At 40.3% G+C, this 25,817-nt stretch overlaps 1 protein-coding gene across 6 annotated transcripts in view; it reads left to right on the top strand.

The window, feature by feature from the left end:
- Positions 1-25,817, top strand: part of Ezh2 (enhancer of zeste 2 polycomb repressive complex 2 subunit) — a 64,556-nt gene that overhangs the window by 29,457 nt on the left and 9,282 nt on the right. For 3 of the 6 annotated variants that reach the window (XM_042677228.1, XM_042677231.1, XM_042677226.1), the window contains exons 4-12: positions 8,908-9,024; positions 13,818-13,938; positions 14,779-14,919; positions 16,328-16,430; positions 17,015-17,193; positions 22,405-22,496; positions 23,854-24,094; positions 24,734-24,903; positions 25,360-25,454. In XM_042677228.1, the coding sequence (XP_042533162.1) occupies positions 8,908-9,024; positions 13,818-13,938; positions 14,779-14,919; positions 16,328-16,430; positions 17,015-17,193; positions 22,405-22,496; positions 23,854-24,094; positions 24,734-24,903; positions 25,360-25,454 (1,259 nt within the window). The remainder of the gene's footprint in view (positions 1-8,907; positions 9,025-13,817; positions 13,939-14,778; positions 14,920-16,327; positions 16,431-17,014; positions 17,194-22,404; positions 22,497-23,853; positions 24,095-24,733; positions 24,904-25,359; positions 25,455-25,817) is intronic. The other 3 variants (XM_042677227.1, XM_042677232.1, XM_042677230.1) reach the window with 1 other exon arrangement.

Raw genomic sequence — 25,817 nt, 5'->3', positions numbered from 1 at the left:
GGAGTATCATGTACTCAAGAAAATATTTATTTACTAGTTAAATTGTGTTTTTAGTTTGTCAAGTGAAGTTTTTGAATGTAAACATACTTTTTTGATGTGGGAATTTATGAGATACTGTGAAGAGATTAGCATTTTAATAAAATGGCTTTCAAAATTTAGTACTCCTACAGTACCCCAGAAAAGTTGAGGAAATTAATTTTTTTAAACAAAATATTGGGTAGAAAGAGGAAAATAGCCCTCAGCCTGAGGAATTTAATTTTGTTGCCCCAAACTCTGACCTGGTCAAGGTCATTAGTTTTTCTGTTGAGCCCTGTTGCTGCTGCTTCTTTTCAAATGATTCATCTTTTATATTCCCTACCCTGACCCCTAAAACCCAACAGCCCTTCCCCTGAATCTATTGTAAATAATTTTTGGAAAAGGAAGATTTTGTAGTTTGTGAAGATTTGTAGGCTTCTTGGTATTGCCACAATAAGTCATGAAGTTTCATGACTTTAACCAGAAAGGACTTTACTGATACTATAGTCTAATTTCTTCCAGACTTCTTGGATGAGAGTATTTCCCTGATGATTCTTTCTTTGTTTGAACATTCCCTCCCTCCCTCCCTCCCTCCCTCCCTCCCTCCCTCCCTCCCTCCCTCCCTCCCTCCCTCCCTCCTTCCTTCCCTCCCTTCCTCCCTCCCTCCCTCCCTCCCTTCCTTCCTTCCTTCCCCTTTAAGTGCTTTAGAAGTTAGAGTATCAAATAGGTCAACCAGGAGGAGAAAAATAAAAGTGAAGCCTGTTTTACAGAGATGGTTTGGCAGAAATTCAGACTGCAGTGTTGCATCCAAACATGTGATATCTATAAGCCATTTGAAGTGGCATAGATGGAATTATTTTAGTTATCTGCTGATTTTTATGTAAGTGCTGTCACCTTCAATTGAGAGTCTTTGCAGCATGACAGATGAACAGCATTTTCTAGCCTTCAAACAAGCCTTATGCTTTTACTCCCTTTGTAGTTGTAGAAGGAGATAGTAAATTTTGCAATGAATTTTAGGTTATTTTTGTAAAGAATGTCTAACCAGAGTTGACTTTCTGTCCTCCTGGAATTCCGCTGTAGGCATTGACTTAGATGCAGGAACTTTTTATTTTGTTACTAGATTATTGGTAGAACCACTGTTTTCCTGGTTTGTTTGTTCATTAATTTGTATTCTCCTTCTGACTTGAAAATTGTGACTGTATGTTTTATTTCCTTTATACTGGAATTTGAACTCAAGGCCTTGTACTTACTAGGCAAGTGCTCTACCAATTAAGCCATGTCCTCAAAGTCCCATTAATCTTTTTAAGGAACATCCAACTTAATTTGTCATTCAGCCAGGCATTGGTGGCTCACACCTGTAAGCCTAGCAACTCAGGAGGCTGACATGTGAGGATTAGTGTTCTAAGACAGCCTGGGCAGCAAAGTCCAGGAGACTGTTATCTCTAGTTAATCACCGAAAAGCCAGAGGTGGAGCTGTAGCTCAAGTGGTAGAATGTTAGCCTTGAGCAAAAAAGCTCAGGGACAGCACTCAGGCCCTGAATTCAAGCCTCAGGACTGGCACCAAAAAACCCAGAACCAAACCAAATCAAACAAAAAAGAAAATGTCATTCAACAATAAGGCTAAAAGATGTACTACCACATTGCCATAATAGATGGCTGTTTAGAAATCAGTGATTTCTATGTGGTGGTTATTACTTTGTCTGAACCAGTAAAAATTATTTTCTGTAAGGCTTCCTATTAGTTGTCCTATTTTTTCAGTGTCTTTTTCTAGTTTTAGTGAAGCAGTTGCCATTGGAGATTCTCTTGATGTTTTCATTAGTTTCCCTCTTCCCCCCAACCCCCCATTTTCTTCATGTCTTGCTAGAAACTGCAAGATACTTTTTCCGGATACTTCCTTTGATTTTGTTTTTTAATATCTAAAGTTTTCAGCTGGCATAGTATATCATCCTAGCTATGAGGAAAACATAAACGAGAGCACCATGGTGCAGGTTAACTTTCCAAAAGAGAGACTATTAAAAAACAAACAAACAATCTGGACACTAGTGGCTCATGCCTGTAATTCTAGCTACTCAGGAGGCTGAGATCTGAGGATCACGGTTCAAAGCCAGCCTGGGCAGGAAAGTCTGTGAGATTTTTTTTTTTTTTGGTCAGTAGCGGGGCTTGAACTCTGGGTCTGGGTGCTGTCTTTCAGCTCTTCAGCTCAAGGTCAGTGCTCTATCACTTGAGCCACAGTGCCACTTCTGGTGTTCTGAGTGGTTTATTGGAGATAAGGGTCTCAACGCCTTTCCTGCCTAGGCTGGCTTTAATGATATGTGAGACTTTAGTTGGAAATACTAGTTAAAATTTTTTTTTTTCCATTTTGATATTCTGCTGTGTTTGGTTATATATAGTACTCCCCCCTCCCCTTTTGAAAAAGGTTTTATGTTTCTTATGAGTTTAGGAAGTTTTTCTCCACTTAAAAGATTGCAAATCGGACTGGGAAAGTGGCTCAGTGGTAGAGCGCTTGCCTTGCATGCCTGAGGCCCTGGGTTCAATTCCTCAGCACCACATAAGCAAAAAGAAAAAAACTGGAAGTGGCGCTGTGGCTCAAGTGGTAGAGCGCTAGCCTTGAGCTGAAGAGCTGAGGGACAGCGCCCAGGCCCAGAATTCAGGCCCCACAACCGGACCCCCCCTCCCCCCCAAAAAAAAGAAAAAAAAAAAAAAGATTGCAAATCGAGCCAGGTGCCGGGTGGCTCACGCCTGTGATCCTAGCTATTCAGGAGGCTGAGATCTGAGGATCTCGGTTCAAAGCCAGCCCGGGCAGGAAAGACCTTGAGACTTTTATCTCCAATAAACCACTAGAAAACTGGAAGTGGTACTGTGGCTCAAGTGGTAGAGCGCTCGCCTTGAGCTGAAGAGTGCAGGGACAGCTCCCAGGCTCAGAGTTCAAGCCCCACGACAGGCCAAAAAAAAAAAAAAAGGATTGCAAATCATCCCATTTTTTAGTTTTTTTTTTTCTCTTTCATTGTCAGTAATAAGGCTTGAACTCTGGGCCTGGGCGCTGTCCCTCAGCTCTTCAGCTCAAGGTGAGTGTTCTACCACTTGAGCTACTGCACCACTTTTCTATTTATGTGGTGCTGAGGAATCGAACCCAGGGCCTCATGCATGCCAGGCAAGCACTCTTACCATTGAACCACCTTCTCAGCCCCCATCTTTTAGTTTTGTGTTTTCATTTTGGTGTTCTAATATTATACACCCCATTGAGAATTTCCCTTGGCATAAAAAGTGAGCTGTCCAGTTGTCTCAGCGCTCCTTATTGGCTAATCAGTGGACAGTTGCGGACAGTTGTCAGTTTGTCGGTGGCCTTCTATCCCAAGACTTGAGAATGGCTCAACCACAGTCCTGGGACAGTCCTGCAGTTCTGCTTGTGCATTTCTAGTGGTGATCTGGATACTCTCCCTTTCAGTGAGGCTGTGAACACCAGTGCTGCCCCAGCTTGCGGGAACCGTGGATCACATAACACTCGGTTCCATTCTTAAATTTTTGTTTCAGTTTTTTTTCTTTCAGAAACACAAACTGTTTTATTTTGTCTACATAGGGCCATTTTTGGGTTAGATACTGGAGTTTGCATGTAATAGATGAGTTTTGCTCTGGTTTCCTACTATATATATACACATATACATACATACATACATATATATATATATTTTTTGTTTGTTTGTTTTTGGTCGGTTGTGGGGCTTGAACTCTGGGCTTGGGTGCTGTCCCTGCACTCTTCAGCTCAAAGTGATTGCTCTACCACTTGAGCCACAGTGCCACTTCCTGTTTTCTAGTGGTTTATTGGAGATAATAGTCTCACAGACTTTCCTGCCCGGGCTGGCTTTGAACCATGATCCTCAGATCTCAGCCTCCTGAGTAGCTAGGACAGGCGTGAGCCACCGGCATCCGGCTCTATTTAGTATATATTTTTATGTATACGTGTGTGTGTGTGTGTGTGTGTGTGTGTGTGTGTGTGTGTGTGTGTGTGTGTGTTAGAGTTTACCAGCTTATATTTGGTGACTGCTATTCTGAGAGCTATGGGTAATGAAGGGGCAATTCACTCAAACAGCTCCATTCAGACACAGACTGCCTTGTTTTTTAACCTAAGATTATTGTGTTCTTATGATTCCTGTCCTTCAGGGTCAGCCTTCTGAAACTGAGGTTCTGGGAGGGGTTTTAGGGGTCTAAATTTCCTAAAGTTGTATTCTGCCTGGTCTGTGTTTTCTGGGCATATTATCCCCCCAGGAGGAAGTAGAAGGACTGATACCAAACAAAGTACAATTGGAAATAAACAGCCTTATGGTCTAGGTGGACGATCTTTTCCCAATCTGAAATGACTCTGTTACAAACATTTAATAACTGCAAGAGTGGAAATAATTTACAGTGTTAGATGAACTATTTTTTATTCCTTAACACCAACATCTTTGATTAATTGCTTCCATTAGCATATTTGCATTAAGATTTACCTGGATTTTTTTTCCTCTCATTTTTATTTCTGCTCCTCTCTTGTTTGAGACACTCATTTTATTCAAGAGTTCCTCTTTGAATCCCCTTTCTCTTTTGCTTTCTGAAGCTTGTTAGGAAATTTACCGCCATTAGTGAGCTTCTTTACCCAAACTTGGTATTTATCTCATTTCAGTTTTTTCTTCAGCTCTTCACCTAAAAGTAGTCTGAATTAAAATTAAATGTACGCATTTCACCAGAATGGCTAAGTTAAGTCCTGGGTATGTGTTACCTTTTCTTCCCTCAACTCCTGAAGGAAGAACAGTTGCAGAGATGGCCTTCAGCTCTTTCTGTAGACTTGCTTATTGCTCCTGACCCTTCCCTAGGAGGCAGTGATCTTCCCGCACTGTTCTCCTGTTCTGTTCTCACATGGGAAAGCTAAAGGATATTAGACAACAGCACGGTTTCTTGTGTCTCTGTATGAATTAAGTGGACCAACTAGTGTCTAAAAACATGATTTGTCCAACCTGCCTACTTGTCTGATTAGTTGCCCGCACCCTGCCCCTTTATGGAAGTTGGGCTTAATCTCTCCGATGTTAAAAATGATTCAGAGACAGGATAGCTATAGCTATTGGCCTTTTGAAAGGCCTGTCTTAAAGTGGGAAGTCCTATCTGCCTCACAGGGAAGTTGCGAATTTAAAGGAGCTAACTTTGGTAATTCTCTAGCACAGTGCTTGGCACATAGTAGGTGTGTTAATTTCTTTCCCTTCCCTGCAGGCCATTCACCTGCTCTTCCCTCTACGATTTTCCATAACACTGTTTTTCCTTGGAGCCAGTCTTCTGCCAAGAGTCTCAGTTTGGTTGTGTACTCCTACAACTACTATTTTTGGCTTGACTTCCCTCTCCAGCTCCCAGTGGTCCAGCCACGCAGTCGCCTATTGTACCAGCTGGTTGATGTAAGTCTCATCGATCCTTAGCAGTCAGCTGTGCTTCTCTGAAAATGTAGCATCCTTGATGCCTGGGTTTTTTCTTTCTTCACTATTGTTGCCAAATCATCTACTCATTTCCTTGTGTGATCCTCAAGCTGGAACTAGAATTAGAGAGCTTAATGTGCTGATCTAGGTCTCCTCATGATTTCCTGAGTTGAGGACACGTAAGTGATCAGGTGAAGTGCTGCGTCTGTCACTGCTCCAAGTGATGGGGCACTTACACAAACCGCAAGGATGACACATTTTCAAAGAAAGTACGAGTTGCTGTTAAGTAACTGGGATTTTTGAGTAATTTTCCTGTTAAGTAATTACATAAGAGTTCCCAAACTTGTTTTACCAGCAAATAGTGGTGCATTGGAGCATTATTTCATAAATGAGAAGGATCCATTTATGAGTGGCTAGTGGATTCTAGTGTTAGTGGATTCTAGTGGGGTAGTTGGCAGAGGCACTGACTACAGAGCGAATGAGGGATGGGGCAGACGCAGTTTTTCACTTAGGTGCTCTCCGAACTTTGAATAGCTCGAACCCCCTATTAGCAAGAGTCAGCAAATGCAGTATGTTGATTCCAGAAACACTTTTTTGAGTGTCTTCTTTCCTTTTTTTTAGAGTGAGTATTGTTTTAAGACAGAAAGGTAAAACCACACTTTGGCTTAGTTGCTTTTGCCTTCAGAGAGCTTATTTCTTGTCCCTTGGTGATTCTTCTATGACTCTGATCTGGGAATATGGAGGAGGTATGGGATTGGAAGTAGTATTAAGTGCTGTAGCTGGTGTCTTCTTACTTCTGTGCTTCTGTGAGTTCTTCCTGTTCACAGAGGAACCCAGCTTTCATTTGGTATGCCCAGAGCAAACATGTATGATTGGAAGGAAAGCCAACACCCTTCCTATCTTGTAGTTGGATATTCAACCATCTAGCCTTATGTGTGACACCTCAGAGTCAGATGCTGTTTACACAAATGGGAACCTCAGAGTTGATGAGGTAACTACTCCCAAGCAGCTTTTTTTTTTTTTTTAAATGCCACTGCTGGGGCTTGAGCTCAGGGTTTGGGTGCTGTCCCTTAGCCATTTCTGATCAAGGCTGCTCTACCACTTGAGACACAACTCCACTTCTGGCTTTTTGCTGGTTTTGAAGATTGAAGATAGAGTCTCACAGATTTTTTCTGCCTGGGCAGGCTTCAAACTGATTCTCAGATCTCAGCCTCTAAGTAGCTAGGATTATAGGTGTAAGTCACCAGGGACAGGCTCTCTAAGCTTCAGCGACAGTTTCTCTGCAGAATTAAAGACACAGAACTAATTTATTCCTATAAATAAAAACCCTGACAAGTTTGCTTTAAGAAATGAAAAAGATTCTATACATAGTATCAGTAGGCCATATATAATAATACTTTATTTAGTAATTACAATCCTCCAAAATACCTAATTCATGAGAGAAGGAAAGAAGGCATGACAGTAAGGAAGAAGCTGGTGGAGGAGGTGTTCTGTGCTGATGCCATGTTGGTGTTTAGATAGCATATATTGCTGGGCTATGATAGTGATTTTGCCCTATGAGCTGAAGGGCAAGAATTACAACACAGTAATTAGCTCTTGGATATTGCAAGTCAGACTTAAGTTTTAATCTGGATTTTGTAGTTTACTTTTCTGGCTAGGTAAATTTAGTTTCCCTGAACCTCTGTTTCCTCACTTGATGGGGTTATGATGTTGAAATTGCATGATAAGATAGGAAATATTTAACATGTATATAAGCACTTAGCACAGTGCCAGAAATATAGTATGTGCTTAAGAAATGTTAATTGCTGTTATTATTGGATGGTTGGGTGCACAGATGAAGGATTGTACTAGAGGCTAAATAGCCAAAAAGAAAAGATTGTGGATTTGGAATTAGTCAACTGTTCATACCTTATTATTTACTTGACCTGTCAGCTTTCTATTGTTATCTCTATCTTTCCCTGTTTGGAAAGCCAGTTAGTGACTGAATCGTAGTCACAGTTCTTTCTGAATCCTCTATCCTTAGCTTTTACTTCCATGATAGAAGGGATTCTTTGTGGGTGTGAGATTAATTCATGAGCCTGATCTGCAGGGCCTGGTGTGGCCTTTGTGCATAAAGATTTCTACTCAGATCTCACAGGTCCTGGTCTTGTTATAATTAAGCTATCTTTAAAAATTAAAACACTGTATATATGGTTGATTATTTAGGTTACACTTTATTCTTTTTTGCTGTGTTTTCACTGATTGTAGATTATGAATCCATGGTTAGGGGCTTTTTGAGAAGGCTGTAAAGGCCTGACAACTGAGTCATAATACTTTTTAAAAGCTGGATTCCTAGACAGGATAAAAGAACTGTAGTTACTTGGGGATAAAATTTTATTATATTTCACAATATGAATGATGCAAAATTTTTAATGCTTTTAACATTTTAAAACAATGTACTTATGGTCACTGTGATAAGATAGATAGCATTACATCACAGTTTAGTTGGCTTTATTTTCTTAGTGATAGAGAAGAAATAGTTTGTGTCACTATTGTATAATTGTGTCACGACTGTATAAATGAAGTAGACTCAGATATGGTGCCATGGTTGTGGGTAGAAGAAGGGTCTTGAGTCAGACTTGTGGGGTTTAAATTTTAGCCTTATGAACTGGACCTTGAACAAAGCACTCATCCTTTCTTTACCTTAGGTTTTTTCACCTGCAAAATAGGAGCTTCGTCCCCATCTTACAATGTTGCAGTGAACACTATGATAAAGCAAGTAACATGTTGGAAGTAGTAGTGCCTAATACAGGAAATGTGCTAGAAAATCACCTTTACAAAAACAGTTGGAATTCACATGGTTACAATGGAACTCTAATACTTTAAATATGAGAGTGTTTTCAAAGGGCAGATGAAGATAAAAATGTTTAGCCAGGCATGGTGGTTAGTGCTTGTAATTTCAGCACTTCCTAATAGTCAGAAGACAGGAAGATTCTAAGTTAGAGGCCAAGATGAGTTCAAGGCCATTCTGGGCTGTGTAGTGTCAACAACAAAACAAGGCAAATCTTCCAACAAAACCCCCAAAATAACAGAAAAGGTTAGTATTCACAAATGTTCTTACTCGTATGTGTGTAGTTGTGTGTTGTGAGGTCAGAGAGTTGAAACAGGAACTATGAAATTGAAAGTGAATGTGTGGAACCAAATCACGTTTTGGTTCTGATTGTAATTGGTAAGTAGGAAACAAGTTGGAGTGTTTTGAAAACTGGCAAAATTTGGAGAATTTTTTTTTTCATACTTGAGGTTAAGAAAAAACAAGAGAGGAGGAATCTGTTTGGTTTTTATGAATTTTCCTGTTCTAGGTAAAGAAATTTTCTTTTCCAATTATTTGAGTAAGCAACATCTCTTTACAGTATGGTGGCTACCGCTTAAGATTTTCCTTTTATTCTTAAGAGAAATTTTTATTTTTTTTCTATGTTAGTGTTCGGTGACCAGTGACCTGGATTTTCCAACGCAAGTCATCCCATTAAAGACCCTGAATGCAGTTGCGTCAGTACCCATAATGTACTCATGGTCTCCGCTACAGCAGAATTTTATGGTATGTAAGTAATGTATCTTCTGCTTATTTGGTAATAACTTACTTGAAATAAGAACTATAGATTACTTACTTGTCATAGTGAATCAAGGCAGTATTAAGTATAAACATCTTTCAAAATGATAGATGGTTGGAAGAGATGGGAGGGAATTAAGAAAGGGGTTACACTGATCAAGGTACATTGTACTTATAACTTGAGTTCTGGAATTGAAACTTGTAGTACAGTGCATTGTACTTATACACTGTTAGGTTGAGTTGAAACCTCTGTACAACTACTTGATGATAATAGAAAATAAAAATGAGTGAATTAAAAATGATAACTAGGCTGGCCACCAGTGGCGCACGCCTATAATCCTAGCTACTCAGGAGGCTGAGATCTGAGGAACGAGGTTCAAAGCTAGTCCGTGAGAAGTGATGGAAGCCCGGAAGTGGCGCTGTGGCTCAAGTGGTGAATACCTTGCCTGGAGCTGAAGAGCTGAGGGACGGCACCCAGTCCCAGAGTTCAAGCCCCACGACCGGCCCCCGACCCCCACCCCCCAAAAAAAGGTAATTGGGCTGGTTGCCAGTGACTCACACCTGTAATCCTAGCTACTCAGGAGGCTGAGATCTGAGGATCTTGGTTCAAAGCCAGCCCCTGCAAGAAAGTCCATGAAACTCTTATCTGCAGTTAACCACCAGAAAACCGGAAGTGGTGCTGTGACTCAAGTGGTAGAGCGCTAGCCTTGAGCTGAAGATCTCAGGAACAGTGCCCAGATCCAGAGTTCAAGCCCCATGACCAACCAAACAAAAAAAACAAAAACAAACAAACAAACAAAATATATATAATATAATTGGGAGTGATTCTTAAAAATTAATAATTTTTTTGTTTGTAAAAAAGCCTTTGCTATTTCTATTTCCCTATACTTTTCAAGAAAAAAACATAAACAAAAGCCCAGAGTTAAACACATTTAAAAGATGCTGCTGCTTATCATTCCTATGCTTGGAAGGTCAGTCTGTGTCCTGTCATTTCAGTCTCTCTCTCTTTTTTTTTTTGGGTCCGGTCGTGGGCCTGAACTCTGGGCCTGGGCGCTGTCCCTCAGCTCTTCGGCTCAAGGTGAGTGTTCTACCACTTGAGCCACAGCGCCACTTCCTGGATTTTTTCTTTTTGCTTATGGGTGCTGAGGAATTGAACCCAGGGCCTCAGGCATGCAAGGCAAGCGCTCTACCACTGAGCCACCTTCCCAGCCCCTCAGTCTTAGTTTTTGTTAATTGAAAACTTACTAGCTTAGTAAGTTGCAGGGTAGCCAGTGATAATGTGCGGTGGAAATATTCTCAGGATTATACAAGTGCGGACACATCTCTAGATAACACTGCCCTCAGTAGCTTTGATAATAAAATGCTCATATTTAATTCTTTATAGAAAGAGACCAAAGGAGTGTGGAAAAAAAAAATTCAGATGTGCATTCTTGACTTGTATTGTTAAATAAACATGTATGATTTACCCACTAACTTGGCACACAAGATGAGAAATTAAATGAAATGCTGAGGACTATGGACTCCCTATCCTTGGAAAATTTAGAAAATTGCTTTACGGAATTGCTTACTGGAGTTTTTCAAAAAACAGTAGACATTTTTAATGATCTTTAGTGACTTTTGTCTTCCACATCTTACAGTGGAGGCTTAAAGGTAGACCTGAGTTAGTTTGTGTATATTTTCATTTAAGGCTTTATTCAAAAATTTGTATTGTTAAACTTTTAGGGAGGTTTAATATTTCAGACTGGAATTCTGAAAGCTGTAATATACAAGTATTTATGAACTGTTCCTGTGTTTCTCTGGTCACTCGTCCAAGCAAATTTGGTAGTCTGTCTTTATTATGGCTAGAACTTATCTTGGGAACACATGTAAGAGGATATAGTTGAGGAAACAGAGTAAGAAAGTATGATCTACAATTTTGGCCTGATCTAAACAAATGAACTCTTAGTTTAAGTGGAGTTAATACAAGCAAGATGTAATGAAAACAGGACTCTAATGTGTACTTGCATCTGAATAGATGAATACATTAAAGTCAAAATTTTCATTTTGAATTTCATATTCTTTTATCTCAGTTTTCCTTTTTGTTCTTTGTTTGAGGTACTGATAAATTATGGACTTTCCTGTTATCCAGAATTTTGTTATGCAGCGATTATTTGAGTGATTTCTTCTTCGCTGTGTGCTGCTGCCTGCCAGCCCCCGTGTGTCATGGCTTTTCCCATTGTGTTCTTTCCTGCTGATTGTGATCACAGTCTGGTTCCAACGCTTCTTGTCTTAGCCGCATGTGCCTCTGTAGTGCTAGCTAGTTTATTGTTTATCAGCATTATCTTTCTAAAATTGCATTTTTAACCAATATCCTGTTGAAAAGCCTTTTAAGAGTTAGGCCTGGGCTGGGAAGGTGGCTCAGTGGTAGAGTGTTGGCCTTGCATGCATGAGGCCCTGGGTTCGATTCCTCAGTACCACATGAGCAGAAAAAGCCAGAAGTTGTGCTGTGGCTCAAGTGGTAGAGCACTCGCCTTGAGCTGAAATGCTGAGGGACAGTGCCCAGGCCAAGAGTTCAAGCCCCACAACTGACCAAAAAAAAAAAGACCACTTTAACTGTCTGAACTGTCTTGTCTTCACCTATAGTTACTGTTGCTTTTGTTCTTCTTGAGCATTCTGTTTCTCCTGTGAATGTCAGCTTTCTGACTGGGTATCCCTTCCTCCCTCCCCTCCCCTGCGGCTCCCCTCCTCCCCCCAACTGAGGACCGAACTCTGGGCCTTACACTTGCCAGGCCAGCCCTCTTCCACTGAGCTAATCCCCCAACCTCAGCCCTGTATTTCCTTCATCTTTCCCTTTCCCTTTGGTCATGGGGCTTGAACTCTGGGCCTGGGTGCTATCTCTCAGCTCTTCAGCTCAAGGTGAGTGTTCTACCACTTGAGCCACAGCACCACTTCTGGTTTTCTGGTGGTTCATTGGAGATAAGAGTCTCACAGACTTTCCTGATGGGGCTGGCTTTGAACCAGGATCCTCAGATCTCAGCCTCTGGAGTAGCTATGATTACAGACAGGTGTGAGCCACCAGCGCCTTGTCCCTGTGTATTCTTGAGTACTCAGTGCTCCCTGGATTCTTCTTTGACTGACTGCTCCCTGTAAGACTAGCACACTTTTTCTTCCCCTGTCTTCTAAACCATGATGTCAACCCATTCATCATCTTACTGGTACAATGAACTTAGACATACATTTTATTTATCAGAGTATCAAATAGTTTATTCAATTTTTTTTTATTTTGTGGGTCGTGGGACTTGAACTCAGGGCCTGGGCACTGTCTCTCAGCTCTTCAGCTAAAGGCAAGTGCTCTACCACTTGAGCCACAGAGCCACTTCTGGTTTTCTGGTGGCTCATTGGAGATAAGAGTCTCACAGACTTTCCTGATGGGGCTGGCTTTGAACCAGGATCCTCAGATCTCAACCTCTGGAGTAGCTAGGATTACAGGTGTGAGCCACCGGTGCCCAGACAATATTCTTATTTTACAAGGCTGAATCCTTTTTGGTATAAAATTTAAAGAGGCATTCAATATTCTATTTTACATTCATACAGTTTATTATATCAAATACCTTAGTAGCTTGGTCAAGTGAAATTTAGAAACCTTTTCTTAGTATGGTTTTCTTTTCACATGGACATTTGAATTTGATTTCTGACAAACAGTACTGTCACTTCTAAGACACACATCTCCCATTCTAACATGAAATAGGAATGGCTTAAAATTAATATCTCCTCATAATCTGCAGCATTTTCTCCTTCTTTTTCTTGTGCCAGTACTGGGGCTTGGACTCAGAGCCTCCCAAGGCTGGCATTCTACCACTTGAGCTACATCTCCACTTTCAGCTATTTGCTGGTTAATTGGAAATAAGAGTCTCTTGGATGTGTCAGCCTATGCTGGCTTCAAGCCAAGATCCTCATAACTCAGCCTCCTCAGTAGCTAAGATTACAGTGCCTGCCTTTTTTTGGGGGGGGGGGGTGGTTAGGGAGTGTGCTGGTAACAGGGCTTTTACTCTCATGGTTTTCAGTTTTCCCTCACCTCTCTTACTAGTCACTGACGTTCTGCCATACCTCTGCTTTGGCATTTTCCTCGTTAATTGGAGATGGAATCACATACTTTTCTGCCTGGGCTGGCCTGAAACCTAGATTCTTGGGGTCTCAGCTGTCTGAGTAGCTAGAATTTCAGGAGTGTGACACTGGCACCTGGCAGCTTGTTTCCTTTGTTAGAGGCACTTAAAGTTTGATGGTAAAATATATTAAGTACAGTATTTTTCTCCTTTGCCCCATTGGTAGTTTGCTTCGTGACTGATATTAGAGAATGGAGTGAGGACTCTCCTGGAGACCAGCTGTTCTCTCCTCGTCATTTCCCTTTGTTTTTGGTGGTGGTACTGGCGATTGAGCCCAGGGCTGGCTGGTACATGTTAGGCAGACACTAACACTTAGCTACATCTGTAGGACCTTTCACATTGAATTAAAAAAAGTAATAGTTAATATTCATCTGTTTTTGTTTTCATGCTGATTCTGGGGCTTGAACTTGGGGTCTGGGCATTGTCCTTAGCTTTATTGTTTGAGCCACAACTCTACTTCTGGCTTTTTGGTACTTAATTGGAGAGAAAAGTCTTATGAGCTTTCCTGCCCCAGCTGGCTTCAAACTGGGATCTTCATTCTCAGCCTCCTGAGTAGTTAGGATTATAGGTGAGGGCCACCAGAGCCTGCTCCAGTACACCTGGGTTTTAAATAATATTTTTGTTTTGTTCTCACTTCAGGTGGAAGATGAAACTGTTTTACATAACATTCCTTATATGGGTGATGAGGTTCTAGACCAGGATGGCACTTTCATTGAAGAGCTAATAAAAAACTATGATGGAAAAGTGCATGGAGATAGAGGTGAGCCCCGTGATTACTGTTTTGAGAAAGAAAAAGCTAAGGAATTGACCAAAGTTTATTAATGTAAAACATAAAAGATTTTTAATAATAAAAACTAAACTTTATTTGACTGGCCTGGACTCACAAGCCTGAAATTTCTAGTGGTTTTATTTTTTTAAATCAGACAATTTTTTTGACATCCAATAATTATTCATAGTTGGTTATGGGATAAATTGCAATAGCAATGGTATAAATATAATAGAAATCGTGTGTAGGTTATAAGACTGATTAGTAGTAAAATTATTTAGAATTAGGACTCTACTTATGTGGCCTCCTGGGCTCCAAAAAAACCCTCCCTGCTTGAAACCGCCTGCCCTCAAGGGAAGCCTCACTCAGTCACCACAATCCTGGCTTTGTTTCTGTGTCCAGGAGGCTCTGTTAAAAGTGTCTGAATGGAGGGTAATGTCCTATTAGCATCATCCATGGCCATTTTTAGCGGAGAACAAGGTCTACAGCAATCAGGTCAGTGACACACAGATTTTTTTTGGAGGAGATGAAAGTATAGTTGGTTTTCAGAGGATTAGGGTAGTACCAGCTTTGGTACTGTCAGAGGACTGACACTGGAGAAAGTACTATAGAAGACAAATTTTGCTTCTTAACTTTACTAAAGGCCAACCCTGAAAATGGTCTTATCAGCCCTCTCCATTGCAATACTAATGTTACAGTGCTCATAGAATCGGGAATTTCTTCCAAATTAGGGAAGGACTATAAAGACTAAAGACCTTTTATAAAGTCATAAATTAACCTTGTCATTACCGCTTTCTTTGGTGCGTTCCTGACATTTGCTTTAATGAATTTCAGAATGTGGGTTTATAAATGATGAAATTTTTGTGGAGTTGGTGAATGCTCTTGGTCAGTACAATGATGATGACGATGAAGAGGATGGAGATGATCCTGATGAAAGAGAAGAAAAGCAGAAGGACCTACAGGATAGCCGAGATGGTATGTCTGAGAACAAATTTTTGTACAGAAATGCCATTCTTTCAAAACAAACAAAAAGTCTAAGACTGGCACCAATGGGTCATGCCTGGCTGGTAATCCCAGCTACTAGTGAAGGTGACATCTGAGGATCAAAGCCAGCAGAAAAAGTCCTAGAGACTCTTTATCTCCAGTTAACCACAAGAAGCTAAAAGTAGAGTTGTTGTTCAAGTGATAGAGGATTAGCCTTGAGCAAAAAGAGCTCAGGGTCAGTGCCTAGTCCTTGAGTTTAAGCCCCAGCACTAGCACAAAAAAACAAAAACAGAAAAAACACCACCAGAAAACAGAGAATAACCACTGGTGGCTCACGCCTATAATCCTAACTGCTTAGGAGGATGAGATCTGATGATTGCAGTTCAAAGCCAGCCTGGGCAGGAAAGTCCATGAGACTCTTATCTCTAATTCACCACCAGAAAACCAGAAGTAGCACTGTGGCTCAAAGGGTAGAGCCCTTCGCTTGCCTTGGGCTGAAGAGCTGAGGGATAGCACCCAGGCCCAGAGTTCAAGCCCCACGACTGACAAACCAAAACCAGTCCAAGTAGAAATTAGTTCCTTCTTTCTCCTCTGTTAAATATCACATCAATATTTACCACATCTCACTTGAGCATTTTTTTCTTTCCTTTGGCTAATAAAAGAACACAGTCCTTACTTTTTTGGACTGCACAGAGCAATTTGCATATCATCATTATAATGATAGCATTGCTTTGGTATCTACAAGTTGTATGCTAATCACTTCGAAGGCATCCACTTACTTAATCCTCACATCTTCAAAAGGTAGATGTTATTATTAGATCTATTGTATATTTGAGGAAACAGATTTAAAGAAGTGAAATCCTGAACCCCTGAGATGTTAACCTGAGCCAACTTGCCTCAGAGCTGTGCATTTTCCCCTGCACTACTATGGCTTCCTATAAACCACCTGCTCTCAAGCCCTGTTAAAAACAGTGTGTATGGATGAATTCAAGGGAAGAATTGAAGTTCCAAAGCAGCATCCATTTTTTAAGAAAACATATTATAATGATAATCTACTTCAGTTTCTTGATATTATAGATGAGGAAACATCTAAATGGCTAAGTAATAGCAGACAGTTGAAATCTGGGGTCTGTGTGTGCTCTTGAGCCCTTCAGAATTGACTTTTGTGTTTGATCTGCAAGTGTTCCACAGACTTCTATGTTAGAAGTAAGTGCAATACAGGGTTGATGATTTCTTTGAAATATCTTCCTCCACTCTAGTGCTGGGCCTTGAACTTAAGTATTTTACTACTTGAGCCACAAAAGACTAAAGTTATTGAGATACTACTATGTGGAAAAATTGAAGGGTTGAAAACTTATTTCCATTCTCCTTCCCCTCCCTTTCATGATTCTCTATGAAGAAAAAGAAAGCCGCCCACCTCGGAAATTTCCTTCTGATAAAATTTTTGAGGCTATTTCTTCAATGTTTCCAGATAAGGGCACAGCAGAAGAACTCAAGGAAAAGTAAGTAAAATTTGCTTTTGAGGTATTCTTGCCTTATGCTGTTCCAGGTGATGAGCCAGCCACTCAAGTTTCTTTGTAGTGTTCACATGATATTGTAAGTAGAGTATTTATTTGTAGTATTCTGTGCTACAGAATGTTATTCTGGGGGAGTAAGTATTTATGCACATGTAATTCACAGTAATAAATTATAGAAAAACTTTTCTGAATACTGGTGGGAATTTCAGAATAGTTGATGCTTAATAAAAATGAAAACAAGTCCAGGATATACCCAAACCATCAGGTCAATTGTTATGCCACACATAATATCTTAATTCTTAACAGAGCATACATAATGTTTATGCATAATGCTTCTTTCTTTCTTTCTTTTTTTTTTTTAACAATTAACAAATGGGTACTTTATTGAACAGCTCACAAAAGAAGTACAAACAGCAAATAGTGCTTACTTATTTCTTGAAGTAAAGACTTTTGTAAGGGATATGTGTGTGTATGTGTTTCAGTCAGTAAGCTTTAAAAAACATGGAAACTTTAAAAGCTTTACATTTTTTTCCTGATTCCCTCCTATTCCTCTTCTTGGTTGATATTAGATATAAAGAACTCACTGAGCAGCAGCTCCCCGGTGCTCTTCCTCCTGAATGTACCCCCAACATAGACGGACCAAACGCTAAGTCTGTTCAGAGGGAGCAGAGCTTGCATTCATTTCATACGCTTTTCTGTCGGCGATGTTTTAAGTATGACTGCTTCCTACATCGTAAGTGCAATTATTGTACGTTTTCATTTTCTATCTTTGTTGTGGAATTATGTTTAAACTAGCTTGAAAAGTGTTATAATGTATTACAGTTAGAATTCAAATTTATCATTTAGTTTTATAATATAAAAGGATTCTAGTATTGTTACTTCTATTTCTAAAAATTATAGTATGTGTGCCATACTTATACTTCATTAAGAGAGAGCACATTATCTTTTGCTGGAATTTAAATGCAAGTATTTAAAAAGCTACTTACTCAGAGAATCAAAAATTAAGGACTTAACGTGAAATAAGAACTTGTTTATAGAAACATCTTTTTTTCTTTTAAATTTCTGGATTTGTAATTTTACTGTTATTAAAATAGATGCTAGTAGTACTTTTTTCTTTTTTTCCTTAATAAAGAAGATGTTTGGATGGTAGAGGACCGATAATCCAACCAACCTACAGGCCCTGTATAGCAGACACATTTCCATCCAGGGGATGTAAATGTTCTAACTAGCCTGAGGGATAAAGGGTTTTAGTCAGGAACTAATCACACTTTTATGTTCCAAAATCGCTTTAAGATACAGTTCTTTTTTATAAGTTGGAGGCTGGCAGTTCTGACTTTGGGCCATGAAAATTCTTTATGAAAGCTTTAGCCTAGAGGAATCAGGACTTACTACTAGACTGACTTGGGTGTACACAGATAATAGCATTTCTAGTGGGAGGAAGAATGAGTGTGACAAACCAGGATGGGTATCTGCCCTGTTGAAACAGGACCCAGAGTAGAACTTGTCATAGAAAAATGTTCTGTTATGCTTTCTCGTAGTTCAATATCTTTTGGGAAAAATCAAATTTAAGTCTCATACTGTGTCAGTTTGTCCCTTTAGATGTTAATGTGAAAATCTTGTTTTTAATATTCTTTCAGAATGTATAGTGATGTTGCTTGTAGAAAAGATAATTTCCCAAATGGTTAGAACTTCAAGGAAAATATTTTTAAGTTTATGATCAATGGTTAACATTTTAAAGAAATATTTTGGAATATGTAACAGTTAAATGTTCAGACAGAATGTAATAACTAGCAGCCGTCTTTGCCCCTCAAACCTGGGATTTTCTTTTCTTTTTTTTTTTGCCAGTCCTGGGGCTTAAACTCAAGGTCTGGGCACTGTGCCTGAGCTTCTTTTGCTCAAGGCTAGCACTCTACTGCTTGAGCCACAGCACCACTTCTGGCCTTTTCTGTGTATGTGGTACTGAGGAATTGAACCCAGGGCTTCATGCATCCTAACCAAGCACTCTACCACTGAGTCACACTCCCAGCCTCCTGGGATTTTCTGTGCGAGAAGATTAGATGAGATAATGCCCTTAGCCTAGTGTTTGCTTCAAATAAAGAAGTTATTACTAGCCTCTCATTACTGCGGCTGTCACTGTTGTTATCTAGGTTCTGGTGATGGCACTCTTTATGAGGTATTCTGTGTAAAAGTCCAATATATGTGATATACACTGAAGAATTTCAGTGAAAGTATAATTCAGCAAGAATTTATTCTTTTTATTTGTGATGGTCCTGGGGCTTGAACTCAAGGCATGGGCACTATCCCTGAACTTCTATCACTTAAGCTACAGCTTCACTTCTGTCTCTTTTTTTTTCCTATTAAGTTTTTTTATTGTGAAAATATGGTACAGAGGGGTTACAATTACATGAGCAAGGTAATGAGCACATTTCTTATCAAGCATTGCTGCCTCCGTTGTTTCCCCTTACCATCCCACAGCTTCACTTCTGTCTTTTTAAATAGTTTATTGGAGAGTCTCATGGACTTTCCTTTTCCAGGTTGGCTTCAAATGATGATCCTTAGATCTCAACCTCCTGAGTAGCTAGGATTACAGATAATGAGCTACTGGGCACCTGGCTAAGAATTTATTCTTGCCACTGAATTTACTGAAGAGTGGTTGAGATCAGTAATTTAACCAAAAGTTACTAAAACTGACAGTGGGTGTTGATCTATGATCATTTTTCACATGCCACCAAGCTTTAAGAGGTGTTCAGAAGAAGTGGGGTATGCAGTAATATGATTACAAAAAACGGAGTAGAGAAACCTGAAGTTGTTTCCCAGGGGTGGGGAGCCCTTTTTCTGCCAAGAGCCATGTGGATATGGCAGCGTCATTTACAGGCCATGCAGAATTAACACCATGGGCCTTGGGGAGCTGACAAGAAGCATATGTGTCTGTCATGGACCAAATGATTTAAAGCCCAAGGGCCAGATGTTCCCCATTTCTGTAGCATAGTAAAACAAGTACTGAGTGAGATACTTAGACAAATGAGCTCTTTGTTCCTTTTTCCTAATTTGAGCAATCACCACTGGAAACAGGTAATGGCTAAAGTTTGATCTCACCATTCTGTACTTAATGTATCACTTGGTGAAATTTGAAGATACTAGGGAGTTACTGTGGGTACTGTAGAGCCATTTTCTAAAGCTGCCATGGATCTCACATTAAGGGATAGAGAACAGATGGAATTATGCACTATGATTTCAAAGTTTTCTTGTCTTGGTTTGAAAACATTTAAGATTTCTTATCAAGCTTTTGTAGATTAACTTTGATAAAGAAATGCCCTCAACATTCCTGTTTTTGCTTTTTTGTACAATTTTAAAAAGTGTCTCTAGCTGTGCACTGGTGATTTAGGACTGTAATCCTAGTTACTTAGAAGGCTGGGAGATAGAGGATTGTGATCCAAAGCCAGGCCAGACAGAAAACACCACTGGATTCCATATCTAAAATAACCAGCAAAAAAATGGGCTAATGGCATGGCTCAACTGGTAGAATGCCAGCTGTGGGAACAAGCAAAACCCTGGTACCAGGAAAAAAAAAGTAGTGGAATGTGGTGAACCGTGCCTATAATCTCAGCACTCAGGAGGTGGAAGCAGGAGAGAGGCAAGTTCAAGGCCAGTCTGAGCTGCATACAGAGATCCTATCTTAAAACAATGTAAGGGGGTGTAACTAGGGGTGTAGCTCAAAGGCAGATCATTTGCCTGCCATAGGCAAATTTAGGATTCAGTCCCAGCAGTATATAAAAAAAAGCATCTTGCATAATTCTTCCCTTTTCCTGATGGGGAATTTAATGTGATTTTCCCCATATATACATAGTTTGACCCTTATGGGTTGGAGAAACCTGGGCCAGTGATTAGATAGAGTTTGGGTTATTTGATAAGCCTTGAATCCTGACAGGAGTGTTTGGAAGCTTTGTGTTCAGTCCTCCGGAAACGAAGAACACCAAAGGCATTTTTCTCAGCAAGAATGGTTTATATAAGTAGTTTTTCTGGTGATTTAAGGTTTGGGATTCTTTCAAATCTAGTTATAAAGATTTTTTTTTTGTTAATTTTAGCTGAATACAATGTTAAAAACAACATTTTGTTGTTTGTTAGTTTTGTGTGGGTCCTGGGACTGAACTTTGGGCCTCAGCATTGTCTCTGAGCTTTTTTTCTCAAGGCTGGCTAGCTAGCACTCTGTCCTGGGGCCACCCTTCCACTTCAGGCTTTTTAGTAGTTAATTGGAGATGAGAGTGTCACAGACTTTTTTCCCTGGACTTGCTTTGTACCGCAGTCCCACAGTGTCAGATCTCAACCTCTCCTGGCTGCTGTTTTAAAATTGTTTCAAGTACCTTTCAACTATTACTGTGTTAAGTTTTCCTTTTTAGCTTGACTTGCTTGTGTGCTAGATTGCATAGTTGTAATTTACTAGAATGTTCTGTGTTCTTGTTCCGATCTGATGAGACACCTAGTTCAGGACCAGCAGAAGGCTGCTGTGCCTTAGCTGTGTGCTGTGTGTGTCCATTGTTCTCGGTACGCTCTAAATACAGATGTGCTAGAGGAGGCAACCAAACTAAAATAGTCTTCTAACTAATGAAGATCTGGGTTTTTAGATGAATACGTTTCCTTGCTGTTGATAACTTTCACCTTCTATATACTCAGTGTTTGTATGGATAATAAATTGCCAACTGAGCCATCTGGTATTAGGTTCTCATTCTGGAAGAAACAGCTCATAACATACAAAACTGACTCATCCCAGCTCCACAAAAATAAAATGTTTCTCGGCTCTCATTATTTCTCTTTAAATGTAAGTTTAAGTTCATGTATTTTTAAATTTGTTTTGAGCCCTCCCCATATCTCGAACATACCAAAATGTGTGGTAACACACTTAGAATCGTAGCCTTGGGCTGGCTGGGGAAGGCCGGAGGATCGTGAGTTCACGACTAGCTCGGGCAACATAGTATGACTCTGCCTCAAGAAAAACATCCCCAAACTCCACCAAAATGTTTTCTGAATATATCACTTTTTAAAAATACAAACTAAGTAATAATTCTGAATGGATGATTTTAAGCATTTGCTTTTATCTATGAGGAAGCAAGCTCCTGAGAATTTGTGAAGTTGGCACTAGTGTGTTTACGTTGCTTTTCCTATATTTCATGTGCTAACATTTGAATCTATTATTTGGAAATTTTGCTTCAAAGATTTTTTTTTCTTGGGGCTGGGAAGGTGGTTCAGCAGTAAGAGTGCTTGCCTTGCATGCCTGAGGCCTCTGAGTTCGATTCCTCAGCACCACATAAGCAGAAAACAGAAGTGGTGCTGTAGCTCAAATGGTAGCATGCTAGCCTTGAACCAAAGAGTTGAGGGACATGCCCAGGCCCAGAGTTCAGGCCCCATGACTGACCCCTCCCCCCCTCCCCCCAATTTTTTTTTTTCCTTTCTAAAATCTGTTATATTTGATGATTTTCCTGTGGAAAAGCCAAGCCCTCATTAGGTTCTTTCATTGAATGTTGGTAATTTAGGACTGTTCTTCTTGTAATTGAGTTTTAAGTAATATTTTAAGCAATGTTTCCTACTATTCCCATGTTTTGGCTGTTCTGAAATGAAGAAATTGTAGATCTCAGAATTTACTTGATAAAATAGGAAGTCTAATTTATTTGAGATGGTCTACAGCTTGTGTGGAAGATGTTGAAGACAATATTTATAATTATAGTTTCTGTACATCAGTTATTAATGCAAAAATATAAGCAAGAAACTCATCACTCCATAGTTGACTGTTTCCACCTTGCTTAGAGGAAACTGAAAGTTCAGTAGAAATTTGGAGGCAAGTTGTGTAAGGTAATGTAAACCATCCACTAGCAAAATACAACCAGTGATTCAGGGATCTGGGGAAATGAAACATTAAATTTTTTCTACTTACGTTCAGATACTTTGTCTTTAACTTTCTTTCCAGCTTTTCATGCAACACCCAATACATACAAGCGGAAGAACACTGAAACAGCTCTCGACAACAAACCCTGTGGACCACAGTGTTACCAGCACCTGGTAAGATGTAGTTGTTTTTTACTCTGGAGGGTTCGTAATGCTGAGCTCTGGTGGAGGTGGTAAAGCCAGCGTTCGTATTGTCCATCCCTGCACTTCTGTTGGCCAAGAGACAGGCAGTGCTCTTACCCACGTTCTTTCCTAGCTCATGTACTGCACAATTCAGTCCTTCAGGGATCTTTGTTGTTTGTATCTGTTATCTCTGTAGCAACATCTGAAGCCCCATACGATCCGAGGCTCATAGGTCTTCCACAAAGTGACAGTTGTGAGATTCGGCCCACTTCACACCAGAACCTCAGCAGTCATGCGCAGTAGCCCCTAAGAGTTCTCAGGACCATATCCATTCCGCGAGTGCTAGGCCCTAGGTAGTTAGAACTACTGTGGAACCAACCTACAGATTCTTTTTAAGTGATGGAGAAAAGGTAAGGGATTAGGAAGATATAAGGTAGGAAACTTGTTTTTACGGGTACTATCTTATTGTTTACCATTTCCCCTCTTTGAACCAAGCCACTCCTACCTAGGAACTAAATGGGTATATATTGCCTGTTGGATTTTGGAGAGAAGCTGCAATGAATGGCACCTGCAGAAGGTATCCTATTTTTAAGCAATTTGGTTTTGTAGACTGAAGTATAAAACTGTTAGCTGCTCTCAAACTTTTCCCTTCTATTTCCACTAAAAAAATGGAATTCTTGAGCACTGTTGTATTGTATTCTTTAAAGGTAGAACTATTATTTGGCTCATCTAAAATGTTTCTGTGGTCTCTCTGTAAAACATGCTCTTACCATTGTTTTATACTTTCTGAGACTGGATTACTTCACAGTGCAAAATGTAAGCCTTGGAGTCTGTTCCTGAAGTTCCTTTCATGTCTTCCTGTGGCTGTGCCTCCTTCACAGGAAAAAAATATTGGATGTTTTAATAGTAAGACAGAAAGTGACAAGCAATGTATGCATGTTTCTGTTTTGTACTTTTCTTGTATTCTTTAAATAGTACCTTTAAAGAGGTAAGTGTTGCCATAAACTCTGCATAGGAAGTCTGACTCAATGCCATTAGATAGGTGATTCTTTTGCAAAGATTCACTTTTAAATGAACTGAATTTTAATCTTCTAATGTGTGTCACAAATTCACCATGTAGAATTGTCTTGCTTGATTTCATGCTACTCTTGTAAGATATCAAACTCATTTACATTCTGAAGTTTTCAAATCATCAAAAGTGAGTATATGTAGCTATGCGATGATTGCGTGATAAATGGGTACATTGTAATAAATCTCAGCGCCCTTTGCCCTATGCAGTGTCTTTGTATTCTTTTTTCAAGGTGAGGTTTAGATCTTGACACTGATGCAGACCATTTTCATTTTTCAGGAGGGAGCAAAGGAGTTTGCTGCCGCCCTGACTGCTGAGAGGATTAAGACTCCACCGAAGCGGCCTGGGGGCCGTCGGAGGGGCCGGCTTCCCACCAACAGCAGCAGACCCAGCACGCCCACCATCAACGTGCTGGAGTCCAAGGACACGGACAGTGACAGGGAGGCAGGGGCTGAGACCGGAGGAGAAAACAATGACAAAGAGGAAGAGGAGAAAAAGGACGAAACTTCTAGCTCCTCTGGTGAGACAGAACTCCTCTGTGGGCCTTTCAGCATTGCTTTGCCCGTTCACATTGTGAAGATTAAGGACGTGGATACATGCAGTACTTGAGTTGGTTCTTTTGATTAAACAAGCAGTCTAAGATGAGGGAATTCTTTTACGAATGTAGCTGAATTGTTGCAGATTTTCCTCTCTCATGAGGTTTGCCCTTCAGGGCTTCCAGAAGGTTCAACCCAGAGTGCTCTCACCCTCCGGGCGCTTTCTTTTCTCAGGGCACTATGAAATTCTGATCACGGGCTTTTAATGTTCTTGATCTCATAGGAGTAGATTTGGTTAGAGAGAAAGCTAGAGAACATGGATGAATATTTTACTGATTGGGCTTTAGTTGTCCTTTCAACTTTAGGAGTTATACCACTACTAGCAAAATGCTAGAAAATGAACCGTGTTCATTTTCCTAGAATGTGGCCTTGTAGTCCACACTGAAGAAAGGGGCAACTTCATGATTGGGTGGGAGAAGAACCTTCCCGTGATTATTTGTAGCTTCATTTCATTTTATTCTAAGATACAATTCACTTCCTTCTGTGGTCTTAAGCATACTCTGAATTTTACTTCTTACACTGTTCATGCATTTCCTGACTTGTGCTAACATTTGGTTTTGTAGAAGCAAATTCTCGGTGTCAAACCCCAATAAAGATGAAGCCAAATATTGAACCTCCTGAGAATGTGGAGTGGAGTGGTGCTGAAGCGTCCATGTTTAGAGTCCTCATCGGCACTTACTATGATAATTTCTGTGCCATTGCTAGGCTAATTGGGACCAAAACATGCAGACAGGTAGGTATTTCTGGTAAAAATAATGACATATATTCCTTGTCCAAACAAGAAATGCCTTTCTTTTTTGCCCAGTGTGAATGACATAATGCCATTCTTTTTTTTTTTTTTTTTGAGGTGGGAGAGGTACTGAGGCTTGAACCTGGGGCCTTAATGCTGGCTAGGCAGTCACTCTACCACTTGTACCAAACCTCCAGCCCTTTAACGCCATTCTTTAGTTGAGTTAAGCATTTCCTCATTTGAGATGTTTAAGGTAGGGCTAATAGATGTAAAAAGCTAGTAAGCTGACACTCGACACCACTACTCGTGACCAGATGTTAGTGCTGCCCTTCTCCTGAAGTGGTGGAGGGGCAGAGGCGCCCACTGGGCCCCGCTGCCAGCAGCGTGTGGTGTGTGGGAGCACGGGGTGGTTCCCCGACGTCAGACGGTCCGTAGAACTCCCTGCCTGTGCCTCCTCAGGTGTATGAATTTAGAGTCAAAGAATCCAGTATCATAGCGCCTGTCCCCGCCGAGGATGTGGACACTCCTCCACGGAAGAAGAAAAGGAAACACCGGTGAGTGTGTGGCTGAGTTCTAGACAGGCACAGAGAAGGGAGGCTTCTGTAGACTGGGGGTGGACTCTGCCTTCCTTCCACTTGGACTGTTGAAGTAAAGACCATAAACTGTCCTCAGAGACAGGCCAGTGGAAGGTTGCTGGTATTTTTCTGTAATGTACGGCAGCTTCCGTTATTTTGGCATGTTGTAAGTTATACAAATTTTGGTTTACCATACTGAATCTTGGTTAAGAAAAACAAATTAAGCTTTTGTAGTAAAAGCTACATAAACAATTAGCCGTTTGTTAAGAAATGTTCTAAGACAAGTTTTGTGCTTTGAGATCTGAGCCAGGTTTTAGAAGTGACTGGTAGTCTAGGAGCCCA

This window comes from Dipodomys spectabilis, unplaced genomic scaffold (assembly GCF_019054845.1).
Source record: "Dipodomys spectabilis isolate Male_0828 unplaced genomic scaffold, ASM1905484v1 ptg000034l, whole genome shotgun sequence".
Classification (NCBI taxonomy): domain Eukaryota; kingdom Metazoa; phylum Chordata; class Mammalia; order Rodentia; family Heteromyidae; genus Dipodomys; species Dipodomys spectabilis.
This window is presented reverse-complemented; position numbering and strand designations above follow the sequence as displayed.